The following is a 23,684-nucleotide window of genomic DNA, read 5'->3' as shown; positions in this document are numbered from 1 at the left end:
GTGTCAGTGCCAAGTAAAAGCCAAGTGATCTCACGGTACACTTTATGAAAAGAGATTTGAGGTCTGAAGGCAGGTTAAATAGAGAAAAGCAATGGGTGAAATCAATGATCAGAAATAGAACTTTACCATCTCATTTCACAGAGTAAAATTATGTTTCAGGCAATGATTAACTACTTGATGATTTTACCACTGAAAAAAGTCAGCTAATGTAAACTAATGTTATTGATCAGATAAAATTACCAGTGGTTTAATAAACCTGGTCCTTATAGTAATGGGATTCTCTCTGTGATACTTTTTATTCTTTCATAAAAGTCTCTTTTTCTTGAAGTCAGTGAATTTAGGATCATAAATTATAGCAGTTGGGGATGAATATTTTATTTGAAAATCAAACTAAAAGCGTAAAATATCACTTAATATATATCTTAGTTAATGAAGATAATCCAGTTATTCAACATGGTTGAAAGCTTATTAATAAGCTCTCTCTCAGGAAAATTCTTTTCTTTGGTATTATAGTGGGAAAAATAAAAGATTTGACTGTCCTAGAAAGATATCAATGGATGTCTTATGACTTATGGACATCTTAGAAGGATGTATCTTTGCATTGCAGCCAATATTGTAAAACGCTGTGCAATGTGTGTTTTTAGACTAAGAAAAAAGTTAATTTGAGGACTTTTAATTCTCTGATGTTAGCAAACACCTGGCATTAGAAACAGGAAAACATAAAAGAATTAAGTAAATTGGAAAAAAAAAAGTCATAGCTGATTTTTTTTTTTAACAGTATTACAAATATTTCTTAAAGATCTTTATGCCTGGATTTTTAGGCACAGGCTAGGATTAACCTGATTTTTTTTATTTTTGAGAGTGTTCTTAGGATGTTGTCAATATAAACACCAAAGAAGAGAAGGCAATCTTTTTTCAGCCCACACTTCTTTCTTGACTTTTGTTAGCAACTGTTTGTTTCTTCAATAAGAAGCCTTACTACCAATATAAGAAATACTGGCATCCAAATTATTTTACTGTAGAGCAAATTTGTGACACACGAGAATATTATGTATGGTGAAAATATGCTATTAAAGGATATGAATATGGTCTAGATCATGTTAAATATATACATATAAAATGCCTCCCTGTAATTTTCTTTAATAGGCATACAAAAACCTAACTATAATATTTAAAGACTCAAGAAAAAAAAAATTTTCCCTTTCTTTGACTACAGAATTACTAGCTCTACCAAACATTAATGGACACAAAGGAAAATAAATCTTGATGTTAAAACTCTGAAATTCTGTCAGGCTTAGGAAGTTCTGATGGAGTTAGCGCTTTGCTCTCATGTATAACAGGAAAAAGGGCCCAGTTTTAACTCACCTCTCCACAGTCACTGTCGATTGGTGTGAGGTAACCGCATGTGGGCTGGCCACTGGTTCTCCAATTCCTGGAGAGTTTGTCATACACGGAAGTGCAGATACCACTGGACACAGCAAAGAAGATGGAACAAATGGTTACTACGACTCTAGTCTCAACCCTAAACCTCAGGACTCAGAATGCCTAGATTTATGACCTGGCTCTGCTGCTTACCGGCTGTGTGACCTTGGGCAGGTCACAAACTCTCTGCGCCTCAGTTTCCTCATGAATAAGAATACCTACCTCACAAGCCATGGGGAGAATTAAATGTATTGACATATGCAAAGTACTTAGAACCATGTAAGGCTGGAAATCAGTGTTGTTACTATTTTTGTTTGTGCTAAATTGACTGTGGACAAGAAGTATGTAATGTTGAAACCAAAGCAACTGATGAAGACAGCAGTAAGCTGACCTGATTAGGCTGATGGTGAATATCTTCTGAAGAATTTAGAGCAAATCACCATGACCTACCTTAAGTGATAAAAAATAATTTTTAAATTCAGTTTACTTCTAGTCACACTTAGAATGAAAGGGATTTCATGAATGGAAGGCCAGTGAATTGTACTTTACCAAGCCACCTTGTCGTTCAATGCTCAGTGATGTAGTCCAGCTTACACCAACAATATTGACGACAGACTCCAAAATCTAAGCCAGGGTTACTTAAAGTCCTGTAAACCTTCATACTGATTAGAGTTTCAGGGAAATCGGTGGCAATTTATGGTTTCAGCTCGACATGAAGAAATAGCTGAAACATAATTCCAAGGAAGTGTTATTTCATAGCCTGGCACAAATTCACTAAAGTTGCCAGAGGTCCAGAGAGTCTGATAACTGAAGTGATTAATAACTTTGTTAAAGGAGCCCAAATTCACAATTTTGTGATTACACAAATTTGGTAAAAGGCAGCCTTGGAGATTTCTGATAGGTCTGTGAGCTCGGCTGTCTGCCTGCCCTAGAATTCTCTTTGGAGCACTAGTAAAACCATTTAGCCCTCAACCACTCATGCGACAGGGAAAAGAGAATATTTGTTAGATAATCCCTCAGGCCTCCTTTTAGCAGTATTAACTCAAACTAGATTTATTATGAATGTTGATAAACACAGATATGATGACTGAAAAGTTGCACCTTCCCTTTTGGTTTTGTTGGTTCTCAGGCTGAGGTAGAAAGAATACAGGAAGAATTGATGGGGGAAAGATGGAAAAACAAACAAATAAACAAGGAACCCAGCCATGCGCTAACTACACTCAAAAAACCCCCGTACTGGTGCAATTTACACCCTAAAATGCTCATTCTGATGACTCATGGAGGGTCGTGCCTGCATAAAGTCTCCATGAATTATGACATTTGTGGAGACAACCTATTAAAAATGCAATGGGGTTAACAGGCAACCATTAGGGTTATTCTCTGAGCAAATATAATTAGGGCATCTTGACCAAAACATGGAAAGCTCACTAAGAAGGGATCACGACATTGAGAAACTCGGATAGCCTCTGCTGAAATAAAACCAAATCCCAAGACACCAACATATTAACTTTTGAAAGCCTCTAGAGTTTACAGAAAATTATTTTTTTTTCACATAGATCATTTCATTTGATCCTTAGTCTTACAAGAAAAAAACAGCCAAGGGAAGTGAGGTATCTCTGGTTCTTTCTTGTCACATTGATACTGTAAGTGAGGAAAGAGTTAGAGTGTGTGATGAGCTGCGTACCAACCACCTGTACATACGATCATGAAGACCATGGGGGATCGTTGAACAATCATAAGCTTGGATTCCAGCTGTATGAGCTGGGCCTGCCACTCGAATGAATTATTCCTTGGGGGGAAGGGACCTGGCCTGGCCTGTTCACACTGAATCCCAGCGCCTGCAACAAGGCCTGGCACTGGCAGGTCTCTGAAAATGCTTGCTGACTTCAAGATAAACCACTTCTACCCCATAGGCTGCAGCGGAAATTAAAGAAGAAAATGTATGCAGGTGGTACCTGACACAGAGAGACCATTTAATGAACACTAATTGAATTTGGGTATTAACGCACTAAGGTAAATTTTATTTCAAGCAAATTTGGTTTAAAATCACCAAGATATTAATTATCTCTGTCCAAAGCCTAGAGGTATCAACAACTTTCCAACGAAATTTCAACTAATTTCTAATTTTAACTCTACTCTGAACTCAAAAGTTAAAAGGTATAAATTCTTTTGTGAGAATTGCCATACATACGAGTTGTCAAATGTGCAAGTTTAGAGTCCTTAAGAGCACATATAAATACATGCTACTTTAGCAGACAATAAATGATAAATGAAATTTAATTTTATAACACAAAAAAATTCTTCTAATCATGTGTGTATAAATATTTATATGTGTCTATTATCTCTCTGTATAGGCATGTATCTATATACACACAGATATATACAAACATATATCCACACATGTGGATATTTGTAATATAACATGATTTAAATATTAAGCACACTATTAGAGTATAAACAAATGTGAAAAAACATCTTCGAGAAGTGTGAGAGTTTTACATAAGGGGAAAATCTACGGACATCCACCTAAGCTTCTGTAAGTCAATGAGTACTTTTTTCCCCCCAATCAACGAACATCTTCATCTCTAGACAGTCAATCCAAAAATTCTACAATTGAATTTGTTTGAATTCACTGAAGTAAATACCTGTTCCTCCAGCGAGAACTCCCTTGGTTATATCTCCATTTCTCTGATCAACAGTTTTCTACCAAAAAAAAAAAAAAAAAAAAAAGAGAGGAAAAAAAGATTCTTAATGTTAAAGTTGCAAGTGAAAGTAAAGAAAAAAGAAAAAAACAAACCAACAAAACATTAAGAAGAGTTTAAAAATGGCCTCCTCAGTACCTTATCTGTAGCTTCTGTTCGCCTTGTTCTTTTCATAATCTCCTCAAGTCGCTACGAGAAAGGGAGAATTTTTTTTTAAAGATTTCATTTATTTATTTGACAGAGAGAGATACAGCGAGAGAGGGAACACAAGCAGGGAGAGTGGGAGAGGGAGAAGCAGGCTTCCGGCTGAGAGCTCAATGGGTGGGTGGGGGGGATCCCAGAATCCTGGGATCATGACTGAGCAGACACACCCAAAGGCTGAGCCACCCAGATACCCCAGAAAGAGAACTGAGCAAAGGGGTCACACAGGCAAAGAAGGCAAGCCTGGCACATTTCACTAAGCAGATGGGTCATCCGAACACCTCTGTGACTTTGGACATTATAATGCCCACTGCTCCCTTTTAATGGGCATTATTCACATCAAGGCTGGAGCTGACTTAAGCCACATGAACCGGAAGGAACTGTTTTTGGTGCGGTCCGCACTGTGCGGACAGATTTGTTTGGAGATGATGATGAATACCCGGAGCGACTTCGGTTTCTCCGGGATGCGCAGAGCGCGTTTGCTTTCGGAGAGCGGTGAGCTAGTCTCCTGGTCTTGGGGCTTCAAGGCTGGGGAAGAATGGGGACAATGAGCACCCCAGGCTTCTGGTCTAGACACAATCACCTTTTTTCTTTCCAGGCGCTCCTGCTCTTCTCTCTGGAAGTGCTTCTCCCGCTCCTGCCGAACCCTCTCGGCTTCCTCACGAAGGCGAGCTTCTTCTTCCTTCTGGAAACAGGAAGTGGGCCTCTGCTTCAGGCGGGAAGGGCTGCCGGGAGGCGGAGGCACGGGGGGGCCCCAGAGCAGGTGCGGGACACCCCCCCACCCCCAGCTGCGGGGACTCGTCCGCACGCCGGGCGCGGGGGGGGGGGCGGGGGCTCCCCTACCTGCTTCTGGGCGCGCTCCAGGTCCTCGCGCTCGCGCCGCTCGCGCTCCTCCGCCTGCCGCCGCAGCTGCTCTTCCCTCTGCTCTTCCCTCTCCCGGGCCTGCTGGGCCTCCAGCCGGCGGGACTCCTCCTCGCGCCGCGCCCGCTCCTCCGCCACCTTCTGCGCCAGCTCCTCTCTCTTTTGTCTGGAAAAAGACACACACAAAGCAGAGATACACCGGGGGGCGCTCCCCGAAGAAAGGCTGGATGGAGTTGGTGGCTGTGGCCTGAGGGCTGGAGGGAAAACCTCCCCGACGCGCTCACAGCATGGCTCAGGGTCCCAGAGGAGGAGCGACCCTCTATTCTTCCTCCCCCAGGTCCCCAGCTTCGCGCTGCCTCGTGGTAAACAGAAGGAACGTGCAACACTGATGCTTTAAGGAGAGCCTGTCTTGGGAAAGGATGTGCAACCGAACTATCCTTAAAGGTTCAGACTAGTTTTATCCAATAATGGGACAGTTTAGTAATGAGTTTGCACATTCGTTTCCCTCCCACCCCTGGAAATCTTTGTAAATTAATAAAGGTTACAATGTTCTGTTAACAGGGCCGGACAACGCTGTGATCAAGTGTGTCCAATGTTGCTGCCTGGCACTGGGGCTGCGGTCCTCCCCCAAGATGCAGCTCTGCTTGTCTGGAGAACAAGGTCCTTGGCATCGGTTGTATTAGCTGGAGGAGGAGGCCAACTAAATCACGGGGCACTGAACTATCCTCACCCAGCTACTCCCTGAGAGTTCTCTTAGGAAGAAAACACAAGCTTCTAGTATGCGGCTTTAAAAGGATTATTAGAAGGATAATGAGGAAATATGGAGATTAGAAATATTTTCAGTAAAAAAAAATCAGACTGTACAATTGTACGTCTACTGTCATTATACTGTGGCTATAATTAGGTAAATAGGTGTGTGTGTGTACATATTTATGTATGTCTATAAACCCCTACTGTGTTCAGAGACTAGAAAGGATGACCCAAAATCCACTTTGCCAATGACTGAAAACTGGTAAGACTATGGATAGATTTTTTTCTTTCTATAAACCTTTCTCCATCAGTGTTGTTATACTGTCATCAGAGCAAGAAAACGTGATTTAAAAAAAAAATCACTTAGGGGCACCTGGGTGGCTCAGTGGGTTAAGCCGCTGCCTTCGGCTCAGGCCACGATCTCAGGGTCCTGGGATCGAGTCCCGCATGGGGCTCTCTGCTCAGCAGGGAGCCTGCTTCCCTCTCTCTCTATCTCTGCCTGCCTCTCCGTCTACTTGTGATTTCTCTCTGTCAAATAAATAAATAAAATCTTAAAAAAAAAAAAATCACTTAGTGATGAGAGGCATGACTCTGAAGCAACTAGTCCATTCACCTTCATCACTACTACCAGCTCCTGTCTCAGACTGAAGACTTAATCCAGGGTTTCCCTAGGATGTCCCTTCTCATTGAACAATGTCACTGCTTTACCTTTCCAGCTCTTCCCTCTCCCTCTTCTCCCTTTCCTCCTTCTCTCTCTGCTCTCGGGCCAGCCGTCTCTTCTCAGCTAGCAGCCTCGTGGCCTCTTCTGGGTCGGTGGTGCCTGCGGAGGTCTTGGGGGAAGCGGCGGCAGTCACAGTGGATGGCGAGGCTGGGGCTGGGCCTGGGGTCGGCGCTGGAGTGGGGGCTGATGCCGGAGCCACGGCTGGGGCTGAAGCAGCTGTACAAACAGGTACAAGGAGAAAACCAGTTGGAAACAAAACCCAAAGAACAAAACAAAAACTAGCATTCCCCACACCCCAGGCCTAGAATTCATCATTATAAGAGAAAAGGGAATGTTTATTACTGGGTGTTCTCACGGTTTCACTGTATTCTGCTCGTAACCAGGCAACAGATAACAAAAAGGTGCATGTGTAAGGGAGACATCCAACAAAGCTGACACGCTATCACCGGCTCCTATTTTTATACAAGTTAATCAGCTAACAGCATATATCAAATGTGTACTCAGTACGGAGCCTCATGTTAGGTTCTGTGGGAAGTTATACTCTGAACAAAAAGAAGATGAGATCTTCCATTTGCCTTTCATTACATTTAAAAAATTCCTTCTCTTTAGTGACTATTTGTTACTAGCGGACCAAAGCCTTTCTACGACCATCCTCAGGGTTCCGGCCATGAGCCCAGATTCAGGCTGGGAAGATGACACCGATGAAGATGAAGAAGTCCCTTTTGTCTACCCAGAGCTGTCTCCAGGTCTGAGACGGGACGATCCTAGGGCCTCTTCAGGAGCCGGCACTCGTATTCCTCACCCTTTTGGGCCTCCCCTGTCCATCTTGATGCCAAGATGCAAGATGGCAGTACAAGTCCTCTGAACTGATCCACACTGAGGAAATGGCCCAGAGAGCCACTCTAGAAGGCCAGGAGTCCCACAGAGATGCTCCACTGGGAGGTGTGATCTCTGGTATTCTAGACTCTCCATTCAAGATTAATGCATTCTTCTCCGCCCCCGGAACACTTTTCAGCCTTTCTCTTCTCTCTATTTCCATGCAAACAAATATTGGACCCTTCCACTGTCAAACAACATTGTCACTTGTCTGAGTTATCTATTCTATCTTTGTCCCTACCCCCATCTTCAAATTAAGCCTTAAGGAGAAAACTTTTGAATGAAGACAACTTTCAGTAAAAATTCCTGGTTCCAGGTGATTCTAAGCTTCTGGCTAAACATCTGGTTTAGTCTGGCAGAGATGAGATCCAATGGGTCTTTTGAAATGAGTTCTGACCTCCGTCAAGTACCAGAGGCTAGTCAGTGGTCCTTGGGCTCCACTACACACAGGGTAACTGGCCGTTCTATATTTTATCTGACATTCCCGCACAGGACTTGACTGATGAGCTTAGTGTCTTTCAGGTTCCCCGGGTCTACCACATACTTGGATTCAGTAGATCTAAGACAGAGCCAGGGCTCTGTCCTTTGAAACATTACAGAAGTGGTGAATTAAAACTATTTCCATAAACCCTTTGAAGATCTTCACTGTAAAAGGGTGAGACTAATCCCCTTCATTTGAGTATGAGTTGAATGTAGTCACTTGCTTCTGATGAATTGACTATGAAGAAATTGTGACTTCTGAGTGTATGACTTCTGAGACCAGGCATAAAAGGTGTGGAATGCTCGTGAGGCTCTCTCACAGATCACGCTTTCTGGGGAAAGCCAGTAAGCGAGTCCAGCAGAGAGACTGTGAGGACATAAAGCAGCCCCACAGAGAGGTTCGTGTGCCAGGAAATGGAGCTCCACCATATGTGTGCACCATCGTCCAACCACCCAGCTAACCTGCTTCCAAACTCCTGACCCAAGAATCTGTGTGATATAATAACTGTTTTTATGAGCTTCAAAGTTTTAGGCTGATTTGTTACACAGCAGTAGAAATAACTAATACAAGCAATCCTGCTGTGGGGGCTCTGAACACCACGTTTTGTGAAAATCTGGACTCAGTCAATAGAAGGTTTCATAAATCATACCTGAACTAATATGCTGTGCCTCCAATGACAGGCTTTTCATCAGATGTGCCTTTCTTTATACATAAGAAAATCGCACATGGGAAAAGCTCCTGAAATGAATCTTCGGGGAAATGTCTAAGTCTCCCAGGAAGAGCAAGCAACCCATGCTGCATCACAAGGCAGCTGAACCTTACCGGGAGCAGCTTCCGGCTCAGCAGGGGTCCCCTCTTCAACTGTGGCTTCTTCCACCTTCACTAAAGGTGTTCTGCCCTTAAGTGATGGCTCTTTGGCAGCATTCTGGGATTCCTTCTCAGGGTCTTTCTTCTCGGGTTCCACTCTGACTTCTCTCTTGACAGGGCGGATGTTGCCAGGGGATGGGGGCCGGGCCTGAGCAGAGGCTGCTTTGACTGATCCGGGAGGCAAGGACGAGGCTGGTCTGGGTGTGCCAGGCAGATGAGGAAAGGATTTGGATGGCAACCTGGGCAACACATCGGGGAAAGAGAATGGGAGCCATCAAAGCCAGCCTGCCAGACCCTTCCTTTCCCCACTCCTCTACCAGGTGATAGTCCTAGCAAGCCAGCACCAGGAAGGAAAAGAAATGAAGATACCAAGCTGGTGTGTTTGTTTTTTTATGTAGCAAACAGAGAAATATTCACTTTAGAGACTCACTCCTATTTCCTTTTTCCCTTCCTACAAGGAAAAATGTTATTCCCTAAGTCAATGGCAAACAGTGGGGAGAGAATAAATAGTTTGCTTTCAGAGAACAGAAGCTACAGATGCTTCAACATGCGGCAACCCAGCCAACCGCTTACATGTCACTTACCAAAGTCGGGAGGGAGCTGGTGATCTTGCTTTGGAATGAGATGGAGACAGTGCCCTCCGAATGCCAGGTGTGGAGTGGAATGGTAGGTTTTCTCTCTCCTTCTCTCTTTTATAGCCCTAAGTTTGGAGAAACACAATTAATCAGATTTTGCTATGGGTGGAACAGTCCCATTCACAGTATCAACAGTGGAGCTGCAACCCACTGAGTGACTTTTTGGAAAATTTCCAGCCTTTGTCGTTTATATCCATTACATTGCCACAAAAAGCCCTTGTTACCTCAAACCTGAACCATATAACTGAATTAACACCATCTGACACTGATAATAAAATTGTTGATGTCTGAGGTGGAGTTACATTTGTTAAAAAAAAAATACACTTATACTCTTAGAAAGCACCTATACTTACTTTGTGCCTACAATAACCTGGGGTAAATTCTCTCATTACCTTTTTTAACCCAGACAAGTATCGAAATAAAAGTGACTTCCATTTCTCCCTGCCCACCCCCCATTTTAATTCTTCAGCATTTTTTTTTCCTATGTTGGAACATAACATATTCAAGACTTACTTTTTAAAAAAATTTATGTGTCTGCTACAGCAGAGGTTAATTCCTTTTTTTCCTTTATACTGATACTATATAAGTAATCCCTTTCTCATCTAATGGCCTTTGAAGGAAAAGTCAGGTTCAAGGTGAAGAGTTTTAGCTATTTTTAATCTTCTTTGAGGATAAAGTGGAAAAGGGAGAGTGGGTCAAAACATCATTCCTCTTCTAATGGTGCACTAGAAATTCAGCCAGGGAGGTGATACCTTTTCTAAGTCAAAATGAACAAAAGGAAACCCAGAACTGTTTGGTAATCTATAGCCAACTGCGACAAAAAAGACAAAAACAACAACAACAACAAACCGCAAAGAGCGAGAAAGACTCATTCTAAGTATCTGAAACACGCCAACAAGGTCCTGGGATGGGGCTGGATGCTCGCCGGAGGCATGTGTGTGAGCACCTGTCAGGACCCGACTCCATGCGACCCTGGCAGGAAAGCAGACAGTGGGAGTCGAAGGCAAGGGACAGAACTTCATTTATTTTATCTATCTGTAGGGCCACGAACCTGGTAGTGTCCCCCTTTTCTCTCCTTCCTGCCTGGAGCAAGCATTAACTCCCTTCTTCCTTTCTTTGTTTCCCCCTTCTTACTCCCCTTCAGCGTCCCTTCTAATTGCTTCTCTCCACTTTCCTTAGTAGCATCTGAGTTGATGGACTGGGCTAGAGGTGGGGGGAAAACATGAGTATCAAAATAATACTCAGTGTCTTCCCAGAATTTCTAAGTAAAACTAATGAACGAACACCGGGGCAGGGAAGAACTTCACAAGATGCGTGTCAGTTCTATATCACTTGTGGCTGCCTGACCAGCCTTTGCCCTGATTTCTGATCCCAGAAGGTGGGAGGTGAGGCCTCAGAAGTCAGTTGTTGTCCTTGGGTGGCAGATGTGGCAGTCACACCTTCCGGCTGCTATACTGGGTGGCAATCATGTCTGTAGCGTATCAGTGCCAGAGTGGAAGAACTGGGGCTCTTCCCAAGGGAAGCTGGCATTAAGCACCTCAAGTAACTTTTCTTTTCCTTTTTCTCAAAACATTTTACTTTGGCTGAAGTCAAATTAAGGAGCTATCTGAATGGGAAAATAATTCAGGGTAATTTGTGATGCAGAGGAAACAGGGATAAAGTTCATCATCTGTGTCTTGGTAAGACAGGCATCGAGGGAAAGAACCTACAAGAACTGTATAATTCTTCTTTTGGGATTAAAAAAAAATGTTAGAGTGCCATTGAACCAATTCTTTCTAAAACTGCCCTCCTTTTATTCATCTTAAAGAGGTAGGGAAATAGGCAAAGAGAGGTTGAGAAAAATGTTGAATACTTGAGATGACATCCTCAGGCAGGTAGATGGTTTTACCCTCTTAGATCTTTTAGATGTCTTTTCACTGGTCTTGTCACCCAATCACCTGTCTGGGTACCATACATGTAAAGGCATTCCTCATCCTCCCCCTGATCTGAGTTAATAGCCAGTGGTCTGTACAATAATCTTTCCTATTAACATTTTCCACAAGGTTAATGTGGAACACACACAGCAAGGTGCACATGTCAGTGGACACTGGACCAGCAGGACAAAGACTTTGATTTTACAATTAGAGTTAGGATTAGAATACAAAAGAGACAATATAGACCAATACTCCAAGACCCTGCTTGCCCAATAGAATATTCTGTGATAACAGAAATGTCCTACATCTGTGCTGTCCAATAAGCTAGCCACTACCCATATTTGGTCATTTGAGTTTAGATCTAAATGAATTAAAATCAGATAAAATTGAAAAAAGCTATGGAAACATTCCTATGTATAATACCATCAGAAAGAAAAAAAGTTTATCCCTTAGTTATAAACTTTACCAAGAAGACAGAAGACACATACACTGAAAACTAAAAGACACTGCTAAAAGAAATGAAAAGAACACAAATGGGAAGACATTCTGTGTTCACAGACTAGAAGACTTATTGTTAAAATGTCAATACTACCCACAAGGACCTACAGATTCTAAGCAAGCGCTATCAGAATCCAATGTCATTTTTTGCATAAATAGAAGTATCTATTCTAAATTCATACGGAACTTCAAGGGACTCTGAATAGACAAAACAATCTTGAAAAGAAAGAAGAAAGTCAGAACAAAGTCGCTTCCTGATTTCAAAACATACTACAAAGCTACAGTAATCAAAACAGTGTGGTACTGACATGAAGAGAGACATGCAGACCAATGGAGTCAAGAGCCCAGAAATAAATCCTTAAAGTTTACAGTCAAAGGATCCTCAATAAGGGTGCCAAGAGCACTGGATGGGGAAAAAGACAGTCTCTTCAACAGATGGTGCTGGGAAAACTGGATATCGACATGCCAAAGAACATAGCTGGACTCTTAGCTTACACTGTAGACAGAAACTAACTCTAAATGGATTAGAGACCTAAATGTAGTGCTTAAAACTATAAAATTCCTGCCAAAAAACAGGAAGCTTCATGACACTGGATTTGATAATGAAGGATTTCTTGGATATGACACCAAAAGCACAGGCAACAAAAGCAGAAATAGACAAATGGAACTGCATCAAACTTAAACACTCCTGTGTATCAAAGGATACAATCAAAAGATTAAGGAAATAAACTACAGAATAAGAGAAATACTTGCAAATCATACATCTGATAAGAGATTAGTATCCAGAATACATAATATCCAGAATATGTACATACGCTACAACTCATAAATTAAAATTAAGATGAAACAAATTAAAAAACAAGATTAAAAAACGAGCAAAGGACTTGAATAGATTTTCCTACAAAAGAGATATGGGAATGGCCCACAAACATAAAAAGATGTTCAACATCACTGATGATTAGAGAAATGCAAATCAAAATCACAATCAGACAGAGCCTCCCGCTATTAGGATGGCCACTATAGAACAAACAAAACCCCAGAAAATCGGTGAGGACGTGGAAGAAGTGGAACCCCTCTATACTGTTGGTGGGAATATGAGTAATATGGTTCATTTGCTATGAAAAACAGTATGGCATGGCAGTTCACCAAAATACTAGAAATAGAATTACCACAAAACCCAGCAATCCCACTTCTGGGTATATATCCCAAAAGACTGAAGGCAAGATCTTGAAGACATAATTTGCTACCCACATATACAGCAGGGCTAATCGTAGCGTTATTCAGATTCAAGAGGCAGAAGCAGTTCAAATGTCCACCAGCAGATGAATGGATTAACAAAATCTGGTAGATGTGTACACGTGTGTTCATGTGTATACGCATGCATGCATACACACAATGGGATATTATTGGCCTTAAAAAGGACAGAAATCCTGTGACATGCTACAACATGGGTGGGCAGACCTTAAGGACATTATACAAAGTGACACGAGCCAGTCACGAAAGGACAAATGATTCTATTTATATGGCATGTCTAAATGTAGTCAAATTCAAAGAAACAAAGTAAAATGGTGAGTTGTCACAGGTTGGGAGAGGAGGACATGGGGAACTGTTGTTCAGTGGGGATAGTTTCAGTTTTGTAAGATTTAATTAGTTCCGGGGATATGCTGCACAACAATGTGAACAGACATAACATTACTGAAATGGATGCTTAAAAATAGTTAAGATGGTAAATTTTGTTACCTTTTTTTTTTTAACTATAGTTAAACATTTTTTTAAAAAGGAAATGGAATTTAAAGTTGTTTTTGGTATTCTCACTAGTGACTTTTTCTCCCCCCCCACCCCGCCACTAGCCACTTCTCAAGCGTTCCATAACCACTGGTGGCTGGTGGTTCAGCTGAACTCCAAGGGGCAGCTCTGGGTTATAAAGGAATTGTGAGTCACTTCCGGAAACAGGTATTTGCCTTAATATTTGGTAAGGAGGTGAAAAGATGACCAATAAATCAAATACAGAAGAGGAAGGCATAAAAAAAAAATTAAAGTGGGTGAGAAAGCGGAGTTTCTGAATCATGTGATGACAAATCCCTCTCCTTTAATCTGTTGGCCAAGGGTCTGCTCTGATCCTTCCCTCCTGGCATGTTAGGTTATGTTTTTATCCATAACAAGATGCTTTTCCTTTGCTAAAGGCTTCTCCCCCTCCAGGACGTCCCCAACCTCTGGGGGCAAAGCTGTTCTAACTATGGCTTTTTATCCACAGCTAGGCTTTCTGAGGCTACCATGCTAATGATGAACAACTACCCAGACATCCAAGGTAGTTTCACCTCAAGCTTCATTCGCAAGACCTCCTTGCAGCTCTGGAGGTCTGGGGGTCTGACTGAATCAGGAATTAAATGCAGATTCCTGAAAACCTGGGGCTTGGAAGAAAACTGCCTATAGGAAAAGCCATCAAGCTCTCACAACCCTCAAACTATTCTCAAACATCTAAGCAGCATCCTTCTAAGTGTCCATCAGCTTTATAAATCTGAACTGCTCTGCGAAGTTAAGATTAAAAAAAAAATTGTTTGGCCTTTCATTAAACAGGTCACAGTATTCCCATGGGAATGAGATCTTCTGGTCCTTTAGGAGTAAGTACAATGACAGAAGACCACACAACAGTATCTACTTCTTTCAGCAGATACCAAATAACACACAGTGTGAAGAAGAAAGGTGCTTAGAGACACAAAAGTTACCTCACTGCATTTATGGCATGAAATTCATTATCAGTGAAAACTTGCGTTGGCTCAGCCACCTTGCCAGGTCTCACAAGTACAAGTTATATTCTTCACTTGCAAAATCCGAGTCTCTGACACAGCCCAACTGCCTTTCAAGAATTTGTTACCTAGCAAATCACTAGTGTTTTCAAAATATTTGCTTACTATATTGTAAGATTTGGGCCTTGACAGAGAAAAGCTAGGCAGACAAAAATGCTTTGTTTTGCTTTTTTTGGTGAACCACATTCAGAGTTCAGCAAGCTCCTGGATATGCTGTAAGAAAAGGCAGAGGCAGCCGTCTAGGCCCACATGCCCTTCCAGGGCTTTCTGACTGGCAAACATGAAGAAGTGTGCTGGCGTGACCTTGATTCACACACAGGCCCCCTGTGCATGCACACACTTGAACAGAGAATAGTTTTCATTCTCAAGTTCACATTTCTAGGGGGAGCCCAACTCACATTTCTAGAGGGAGCGTGGGGAACGCCACCGCCCAGGTGTGGGCACCTCCCACTCTGACACCCACAGGGCACCTGGGGCTGGTGTCCATTCTGCACAGAAATAGCACAGACTCGCCAGGCTACTCCCACCGGCTACTCACCGCGGTGCCGGGAACCGTCCTCCTTCTCGCGGAGCCCTCCGGTGGCGTTACTGAGAATTTGGGTCGCTCTGTCAGATTTCTAGAGTGTGCAGCTCTGTAGGGCATGATGTTGATGGGGCTGCAAGATGCTGAACGAGGACAAATGGGGATAACTAGGGTGTAGGTGATTGTTTTACACACAAGAGCGCCAGAGGAGCAGTTGAAGGAAAGCCAAAAGCGGGTTCAGGAAAAGGAGCAAAGCAGAGACAGAGAGAAAAGTAGGGAGAAGAAGTTATTACCTAAAGGTGTCCAGAACCATCACAGCCAACTCTCCTCTCACAGTCCTATCGGTTTACAGTGTGTCCAAAGAGAAGCCATGTCCAAGTGAAAAATCTAGACTACATAAGTTATTGGGCTATTGAAATATTGAGTAAAGATACAGATGTAGTCTAATATTAAGGAAAGCAATGGGCTTATATTCCTATGAACTGATGGTTCTGGTAAAACATGACATTAGTGACAGATCATTTTATATAAGAACTGTTTATAAACAGATTTTTCCTAATTAGCTTTAAGATGGAACGAAAGGTGGAGACAGGAAGTAAGCAAGCAGGCAAGCAAGGTGGACTCCAGCCATTTCAGGAGTAAAGTTCAAAAGCCAGTGGAAAACACAACGGAATTTTTACAATGTTAGATAACCAAGTCGTACTAGGTGTTCAGGCTTGTTACAAGGATAACTGATAATTTCCAGAAACAAAATCTGTAAATGTTTTGTCTCTTTAAAGCCAGATCAGATGCGTGACTTCTGGGTTTTCCCAAAAGTCAAAGCATTTGATGGTTTATAACAAGCAGTAGAAGATATGGGGGTACGGAATGTAATCATTTCAAATGGTGAACAGAACATATACATGTTAGAACGGCCAAAAATAAAGTTGAATTGTGGATAGCTTTTACTGTTTTACTCAGGTTTTTTTTGTTTTTGTTTTTAAATCACATTTTCTGATTATTAACCTTCACAGAAACACAATCATTAATCAAGTCATTCTGGGCAAAAAAAAAGGTTTAAGGAAGTTCATATAACATGACATAGGTATCAAAAGTGTGGATTCTAAGGTTCCAAGGTTCATTTTTCAGATCTCACTCAGAAATCTTTTTCTCCAGAAAAAGATGAGACAATTAAACATGACTCCTTGCAAAGAATACTACGTGCTTGGATAATGTTATGAAATGACTTTACCCACCTAAAGCGATTGTAGCAAACTTTTAAAAAGACCATTATTTCAGCTAAGTATAATGGTATTTATTAGTAAATTAAAAACTCAAAAGTTCACAAGGCAAATTAGGAATTTTGGAATTATAGAGTTGAAACTGTTATTTTGGTTTCATTTACAGACAGAAAGTTGATCCGATTGCTTATTTATTCACGTGCTCTCTTATTAAACAATTCATATTATTTTTTGGTTATCGCTAAATGGTCAAGGCAGGGAATGGACTAGAAATTGCATTCTCTTTTCCAGTCCTCTCAAAACAGAACTCTGTTGCTTCAAGATAAACTAAAACACTTGGCATTCCCTCTCAGCCCTCCTTAAAAGAATATGTGTATCTTAACTTGGGAGTTGACCTAAAACTTTGCTTTAGACCTTAATGGTGAAGGAAGTTTCCTTTCATTGTGAGAAAGGAGAAAGAACCTAGTCTCAATTGTCTTCTTGTGATCACAGGGGAAACTACTAGAAAATAACTCTTTTCAAGCACCACAACAAAGCATTTGCATTTCCCAGACTCGGAAGAGCTCAATGATTCAAAATTCTTGCAAACCAGTCAAATGCATTTGAAGAATAACATCCTGGCACAAGGCACTTCCAGGGGATTAATGACCAGGAGAGGCACAGACTGCCCAGGGCACAACTAGAGGCCGTTCACCTTGCTCCAGAATCAAGAGACCTTAGACCACAGCCCTGCTCTGAGGCCAGGATCTAACAGAAAAAAAGGAAACACAGAAATAGGAGTTCATTTTCCTCCAGCAGAAAATAATTTTGGGGGTATCTAGGGAGCTGAGATGATCCTGAGATGATCATCGATGGCTGTAAGCCAATCTCATCATGCCTTTGGTTCTTTCTGTATTGTAGCACCGAGGTCATATTAAGCAAAGGAAGAAAAATATCCTTCAATCCATCTAGTGAAGTTTGTACAAGAATCCTCAAATTTAATTGTTTAAGGAATATTGTCTGGCCAAAACAAACACTGTAAATTCTTTCTAAAGACATTATGTTTCATGGAATTGGTTGTTCAGAACTGCAACTAGTAAAAAACCTGAAACCTTTCAATCATTTATTGGAATTATCTTGCCCTTCCGAAGAAGAGAGTAAGAGCAATAATATACAGCATTTTGATTTTCCCAGAGTGCTCTTCGTATCCCAAAGTAGTTTTATTAAACATGAACATTCTTCTAGGGAGTGTCCAGTAGACAATCTTCTATAATATCTCTATTTCCTTCTACTCTTGGTAGCAAGGGTGCATTAATTTAACTTACTCAAAATCTTCTAAATGAACTATATGAAAAGGTGCAGAGAAAAGAAAATGCAGTACAAGTAGGCAGAGTATAGCACAGAGAATAGAAAACTTATAAAATAAAATAATATTAATAACATTTATTGAGTGTCTACTATGTATGGGTACTACTCTAAATATTTTACATGTATCAACTCATTTAACCCTGAGCTCTAACAATCACATGTATTTTAAATGTATTTTTAAAAATGGGCATGGAGAAGTCAACCCAAAGCAGTGGCCACAAATGAGAGGTAGGGGAACTGAAAATTTCAAATGCTCTTACTGCTTCTTCTGGGAGTTTGCCATCACCAAACACCCTATGGGTAAGGATGGCTGTTGTGATCTGCTCTTGTAACCCTGGATTTGGACATAGGTCATCCTCTTGCCAGTGGCAACCAGATTTAAGATGAACTCAGGAGACAACAGTAAAATGGAAAGACAAGGAAGAATAATTGTGGAGAGCAGATGGAAAAAGGAAAAGTGATGAATACAGTGTTTTTGACAAGATAAACGTAATTACATATATAATCTCAAATGGAAAATAAAGAAAAACAACAGTTCTGGTTGGTTAAATATAAGGTATATCAAGGCAATAATAAAGTAACAATCACCTAAGGACTGTATTAATAAGAGCGGCAACTCAAGTAAAGGCCTATGCATTGCTTCACAGTAATATAAATTACAGAAATGTATCCATTTGTGAGAAGGAGAATGGAAAAGTTGCAAAGCAAAGAACAGGCAGCCAGCAGGCAAAAAGCACCCTGATAGAGTAGAACAGTGAAGAGGGAATGTGGGAAGATGGGTGGGCAGAGTGGGTGGAGAATGAGCCAATGATGTTGAAAAGGACTGGAGGAGGACGAAAAGAATTGACACAAGTTAGTGGTGACAGAAACAGCAAAGACAGACGCTTTCTCAGCTGCAAGGCAGTCATTCAGCATGAAACCACATATGGGGTGGAGATTCCAAAGCATCAGAGCCCTCAACTATTTAGAGCCTACGAAACAGGACTGAAAGCAATGTTACAGTTTCTTCAATTAGCTGGACATATGGAAAAACTTCATGACTTGTGAAAGAGTATGACATTCTCAGAAAATAAACTATCTTAAAGTTAGCTGTATTTTCTCCTCCAGAAAAATCTCAGATGTGATGTGACAGCTGACAGGAGAGTTCCTTCAAAGAAAACACAGAACACTGTGGTCCAGCTAATTGAATGCACAACCGTACGCAGAGCATCACTCCAGGCGCTGAGGATGGAGGGGGGAAGCACGTATAAGATCCAATGCACCAATTTGAATTCTAAGGGGCTCTTCCATAAGTCACTTATTGTCACTGCACTTGGTTTCCATAAGCAGGTGGTATGAATGTCTGCACTTGCTTCTATGACTGCCTCCTGGGGGTACTGTGAGAATTAGGGTTGTTATTACCTCACTGGGCACCAGAGATGGGGAAAAAAAAAATCATAAAACCACCAAGAATTCTTCGCAAAGAGGGCTAATGAACATGAAGAGACTTGCAGAGGCCAAGCATTTTGAAAGGGAACTTTATGAAGAGGCTGTGTAATTTCCCAAGCGCCAAAGACAAGGGCGGCTCGGCTGCTTACAGAGATATACCAATTGTGCCCAGAGATATTAGGGAAAAACCAAATCACCATGAAAGAGCTGTTGAGAAAAGCTGCATATGTATCTTTCTTTCCAGCTAGATATAGGCTCTACACTAACTTCTCATTAAACTAATTGGCTTATTCAGGCATGCTTTGCATTTCAAAAACACAGAGGAGTTATAACTAATTATAATAACCAGTACTTGGCACATTCTCCATATTTTCAAAGTATGTAACAAAGAAGAAGACTGTAATTAGCCTTCTCCACAGCTCTCAGAGATTTGAAAGGGTACTAATTCCTAGATTACCTACAAAAGCCCAGCCCAGGCAGAAGTAGCTAGCCCACAGCCACATCGTGAAACTCTTGCTTAAATCGACCTGGGCTTTGATTTTAGTCTCCAGCCCATCTATTAGTATTAAATATTAAATTGTGTCTACCTCCGATGGTTTGCTCAGATGCAGGGGCAGAGAGAAGAGCGGGGAAGGGGTAGGTTTTTGTGGTGACACTACAAACACGCAGAAGCATCCAAAGCCATTGGATCCCAAGGAGGGGCATCCTTTGTCTGCCTGGCATCTGGTGTCCAGATAAGATGCAAAGGGGAAGTGGTACCAGGAGCATGAAACCAACACCAACAGACATTTCCAAAGCTGCTGCACCCAGGCAGAGAGAAGGTGAACACACTGAGGAAGACCGAGATGTGATCGGATGGACCGGGGGGCTCAGGTGTGCTTTAAAAGGAAGACTTTACCTCACCAAGAAAGTGGTACCTTGACAGTTTTACCTGTATCTCCAGACAAGGCCGCTGTGCTTTTGCTTCTCGCCAGGAACGAATGTGTGGGCGTCAGCAGTCTGTTAACAACGCTGCTCTCCCAGGGGCTGAGCTGCAGGCGGCGAGCTAGACGTCACCACATAAGCGAGATGTTAGATGAATTCTTTCCGGGGGGCAGGAGGGGGCAAGAGCATCATACTTATTGCTTGTATATGCCAGGCCTTCAAGAGACGAGGCTCTCCAGGGAGGACAGCTGGGATAGGGTCTGGGAGACGGGAACTCTGCCCAAAGGAGGAGCTATTCCAAAATGTTGTCTTACTTCAACATCTTCAAGATGTTAAGTTTGTGATGGGCTCTATGTTAGTTTCATGGATGCAGACTTTGCTAACCACCCTCCTTTAGGAGTGAACAGGTAACAAAACCTAAATATCATGTCACCGTTGGGTTTGGCATGCAGTCATACTGATCTATGACCTCATCGGGATGGGCAGAGGACTAAGTGGCACACACCTCAGCCAAAGGGCTTCCTAAGTATCCTGAATCATCAACTCCAACACAGGCTTTGGCAGCTTAATGCAAGACTGCACTTCTATACAAATATAGATGGAAAGGGTCTCCGTCACATTTTCTAGATGTCCATGAGCTGCTACTTCGTCAACTGGGGGGAAATTAGATCTAATAAAAGGATAGAGGGCTCAGGCAAAGTTCTGTCTGGGATTTCCTTTCCATTCAGCAAGCCAGGTTCTTTCAGGTCCCTGTTTGACAACAATGTAAACATTTTGGTGGAGGATAAGGGTAAAATGGAAGCAAGATGAAATTAAATAGAAAAACCAAAATCCAATATAAACCTAAAGTGAGAAATTACTAGTGGGTGTGTGAACATTCCAGAAAATAAATTTAGAACAATGCAGTGAATATAGTCCCAAACTATACTGGGGCTTGGTGGCAAGACCACTGTTGGGAAATGCATGATAATTATAAATTAATGACTTTGCTGATATTGTTAGCTTCCAGTGGTGGCCCATGAAAATATAGAAGCTACTTTCTGAAAATATCAGGGAAGAAGTTTGCAAAATCCTACAAGTACCACTAAAGTAAGGTAACCATACATCTTTATTTAAGGGCACACTCCCTAGTCACTGATAAAAGTCTTTAAAACTGTCTAAACCGACAAGGCTAGTTCTGATCTATACCATAAACAGCAGGTGCAAATCCTTTTGTTTCTGGAGCGATTGTTCTTTTAATAATCTTTTGTATGCTGTACTTTAAAGAAACGACATTTAAATTCTTAAAAAAACTAGTTTTAGCTAACAAAAGTTACCTGATGTGAAATGTCGGTATAAGAAATATCTGCTCCCATGTGAAAAGAACTACCAACCTTCAGTAAGTACATTAATTACCTGACTTTATTTTTTAAAAAGTGGTTATTTTGATCAAGGCTGCAGTGAATCTAAGAATTAGTGAATTATTTATTAGATTTTTGTTATTAGGAGAGTCTTCACAGTTAAATTAAATCTTACCTGACAGACATAAATAAAAGGATTATATCAATATGTACATGTTGTATATATACAATTATATATGTAACGGAGTAACAGTTACATGGTAGAACAACAATGGAACAAGGCTTGCTGTAATATGGCCGTGTGTGTATGTGAGCACCAACAATGGCATTGAATGTCAACTAAAAGTACTATACAGTCACACAAGAAAGCCAACAGGGAAGAGTGAGGAGGATGAAATGAAAATATTCAACAGAACTATATTTTTTCAAGTAGACGAGAAGGGGAAGAAGAGAGGAATGCTTCATTTCCTTGATAAACTCTGCAGAGTTGGGTTTGGCATGCAGTCATACTGATCTATGCAGTAGATCACAAATGCAGAGATGGTTTACTATTGGGAAGACACGTCTTTTCTTGCCCCTGGATTAACAAGTTCATTAACTTTATTTCTGTGAGTCTTTAAAGCATCAACCAAAGAATCTGCCTCAAATGAAGATTCAAAACCCTTTTTGACTTGTGTTTAAAGCAAATCCAAAGAGATTTGTTTCATAGATCTGACAGCCTGAATGAAAGATTTTGCCAGAGGGAACATGTTTCCGCTTCTGCGTTCATTACTATGCCCTGAACGAGAGAGAGAGAGAGAGAGAGAGAGAGAGATATCTCTTTCGTAAGATAACTTTTCAGTAAAGGTTAGGACAGGAGAGTTAGTTTATGCCCACCCACCACCACCTGAGAGGTGCCTGATTTTAAGATGACAAGCTTCTGAAGAAAGGGATATTAATTTTCATGAAATAATTTTTAGTACTGATCCTACTTAAGCACAATGAGATATTGACAACTCCTATAACAGACCATCTGGACCAGGGGAGGCACACAAACACAGATATTTGTATTATGGTGTTCTTCCAAATGCAGGAAATCACTGTTCAGTTTCAGAAGGGTGCCGTGCAAAAATCAGGCAAGTGTTGCCAGATCCTGATAGTTCGTGAAAAGCAGGAAACCCAAATGTTATGGGAGATATTCCATTTTTAGTATGATGGCACTGAATTCAAATCAAAACGAGAACAAAAATACCCTGCTCAGGTCCACCAGAACCTGCCCGTGGACAGAATGCAGCTCTACCACCAGGTCCTGTGATCTAGATTCTAGGGGAAAATGTATGGAGTAATTTTAGTAATTTCATTTCTTGCTTTTTTGGAAACTCCTTATCCTTCCTTGAGAAAAATCTGGTTAAGTAGGTAGCTTAAGAATATTAAGAAACACATTTTTAACGCAAAAATTTCCAGTGGCAAAATTTTCTCTATTGCAGCACTTACAAAAATCTTTGTTAATCAGAGGTTTCCTTTAACTCAGGTCATTTTCTCAGTCTATGTAACACTATATTCAAGTGTGACAACCCAAATATTTAAAAACAAATCACTGTTGTCCCATAGAAGGGTGGTAGGATATTGTTCGGTTTATTGCCCATCTACCCCAAATGCAGCTGTGGAACTGCAGGAGGCAGTAGGTAAGGTTTGACTTTAAAGTGCTGTAAAATCCCAACTGTAGTTTGTCTTAGACACAGGTTCACAAAAGTATGAAGTGCTGAGTAAGTGATCAAATCCAAAGAAAAGATGAATGGACAACTGTAAGAACAGCATTCGTACGTTATATTTTATACTAAGGGAATGGGTTTGAAAATAAAGGCTATTTATGAAAGGAATGTTAATTCATAATACTTATAGAATTATATAATAATACTTATAGAAATATATAATAATTATATAAAAATGAATATATAATTCATATATAATCAATTATATGATAATTATATATATGTATATACATATATATATAAAGAATATATAATTCATAATACATACAGAAGGCCCCTAAGTCTAGTATCCATGATTTAGGTAAATTAGTTAAAAAAAAAAAAAAAAGTAATAGTTTAGGTTAAAAGGCAAGAATAGGAAACTATTTTTCAACATGTAGAGCTTTAAGAGATTAGTTATTAGTTATAAAATAACAT

General features: G+C 41.0%; 1 protein-coding gene across 13 annotated transcripts in view; it reads right to left on the bottom strand.

Annotated features, from left to right (window-relative positions):
* Positions 1-23,684, bottom strand: part of MAP7 (microtubule associated protein 7) — a 167,315-nt gene that overhangs the window by 10,339 nt on the left and 133,292 nt on the right. For 7 of the 13 annotated variants that reach the window (XM_044248094.1, XM_044248058.1, XM_044248113.1 and 4 more), the window contains 10 exons: positions 20,184-20,297; positions 15,273-15,424; positions 9,466-9,581; positions 8,837-9,120; positions 6,645-6,873; positions 5,169-5,352; positions 4,909-5,010; positions 4,263-4,313; positions 4,068-4,125; positions 1,366-1,468 (listed from right to left, as the gene is read on the bottom strand). In XM_044248094.1, the coding sequence (XP_044104029.1) occupies positions 1,366-1,468; positions 4,068-4,125; positions 4,263-4,313; positions 4,909-5,010; positions 5,169-5,352; positions 6,645-6,873; positions 8,837-9,120; positions 9,466-9,581; positions 15,273-15,424; positions 20,184-20,297 (1,393 nt within the window). The remainder of the gene's footprint in view (positions 1-1,365; positions 1,469-4,067; positions 4,126-4,262; positions 4,314-4,908; positions 5,011-5,168; positions 5,353-6,644; positions 6,874-8,836; positions 9,121-9,465; positions 9,582-15,272; positions 15,425-20,183; positions 20,298-23,684) is intronic. The other 6 variants (XM_044248164.1, XM_044248105.1, XM_044248068.1 and 3 more) reach the window with 1 other exon arrangement.

The sequence above is a fragment of the Neovison vison genome, chromosome 1 (genome assembly GCF_020171115.1).
Source record: "Neovison vison isolate M4711 chromosome 1, ASM_NN_V1, whole genome shotgun sequence".
Lineage (NCBI taxonomy): Eukaryota > Metazoa > Chordata > Mammalia > Carnivora > Mustelidae > Neogale > Neogale vison.
This window is presented reverse-complemented; position numbering and strand designations above follow the sequence as displayed.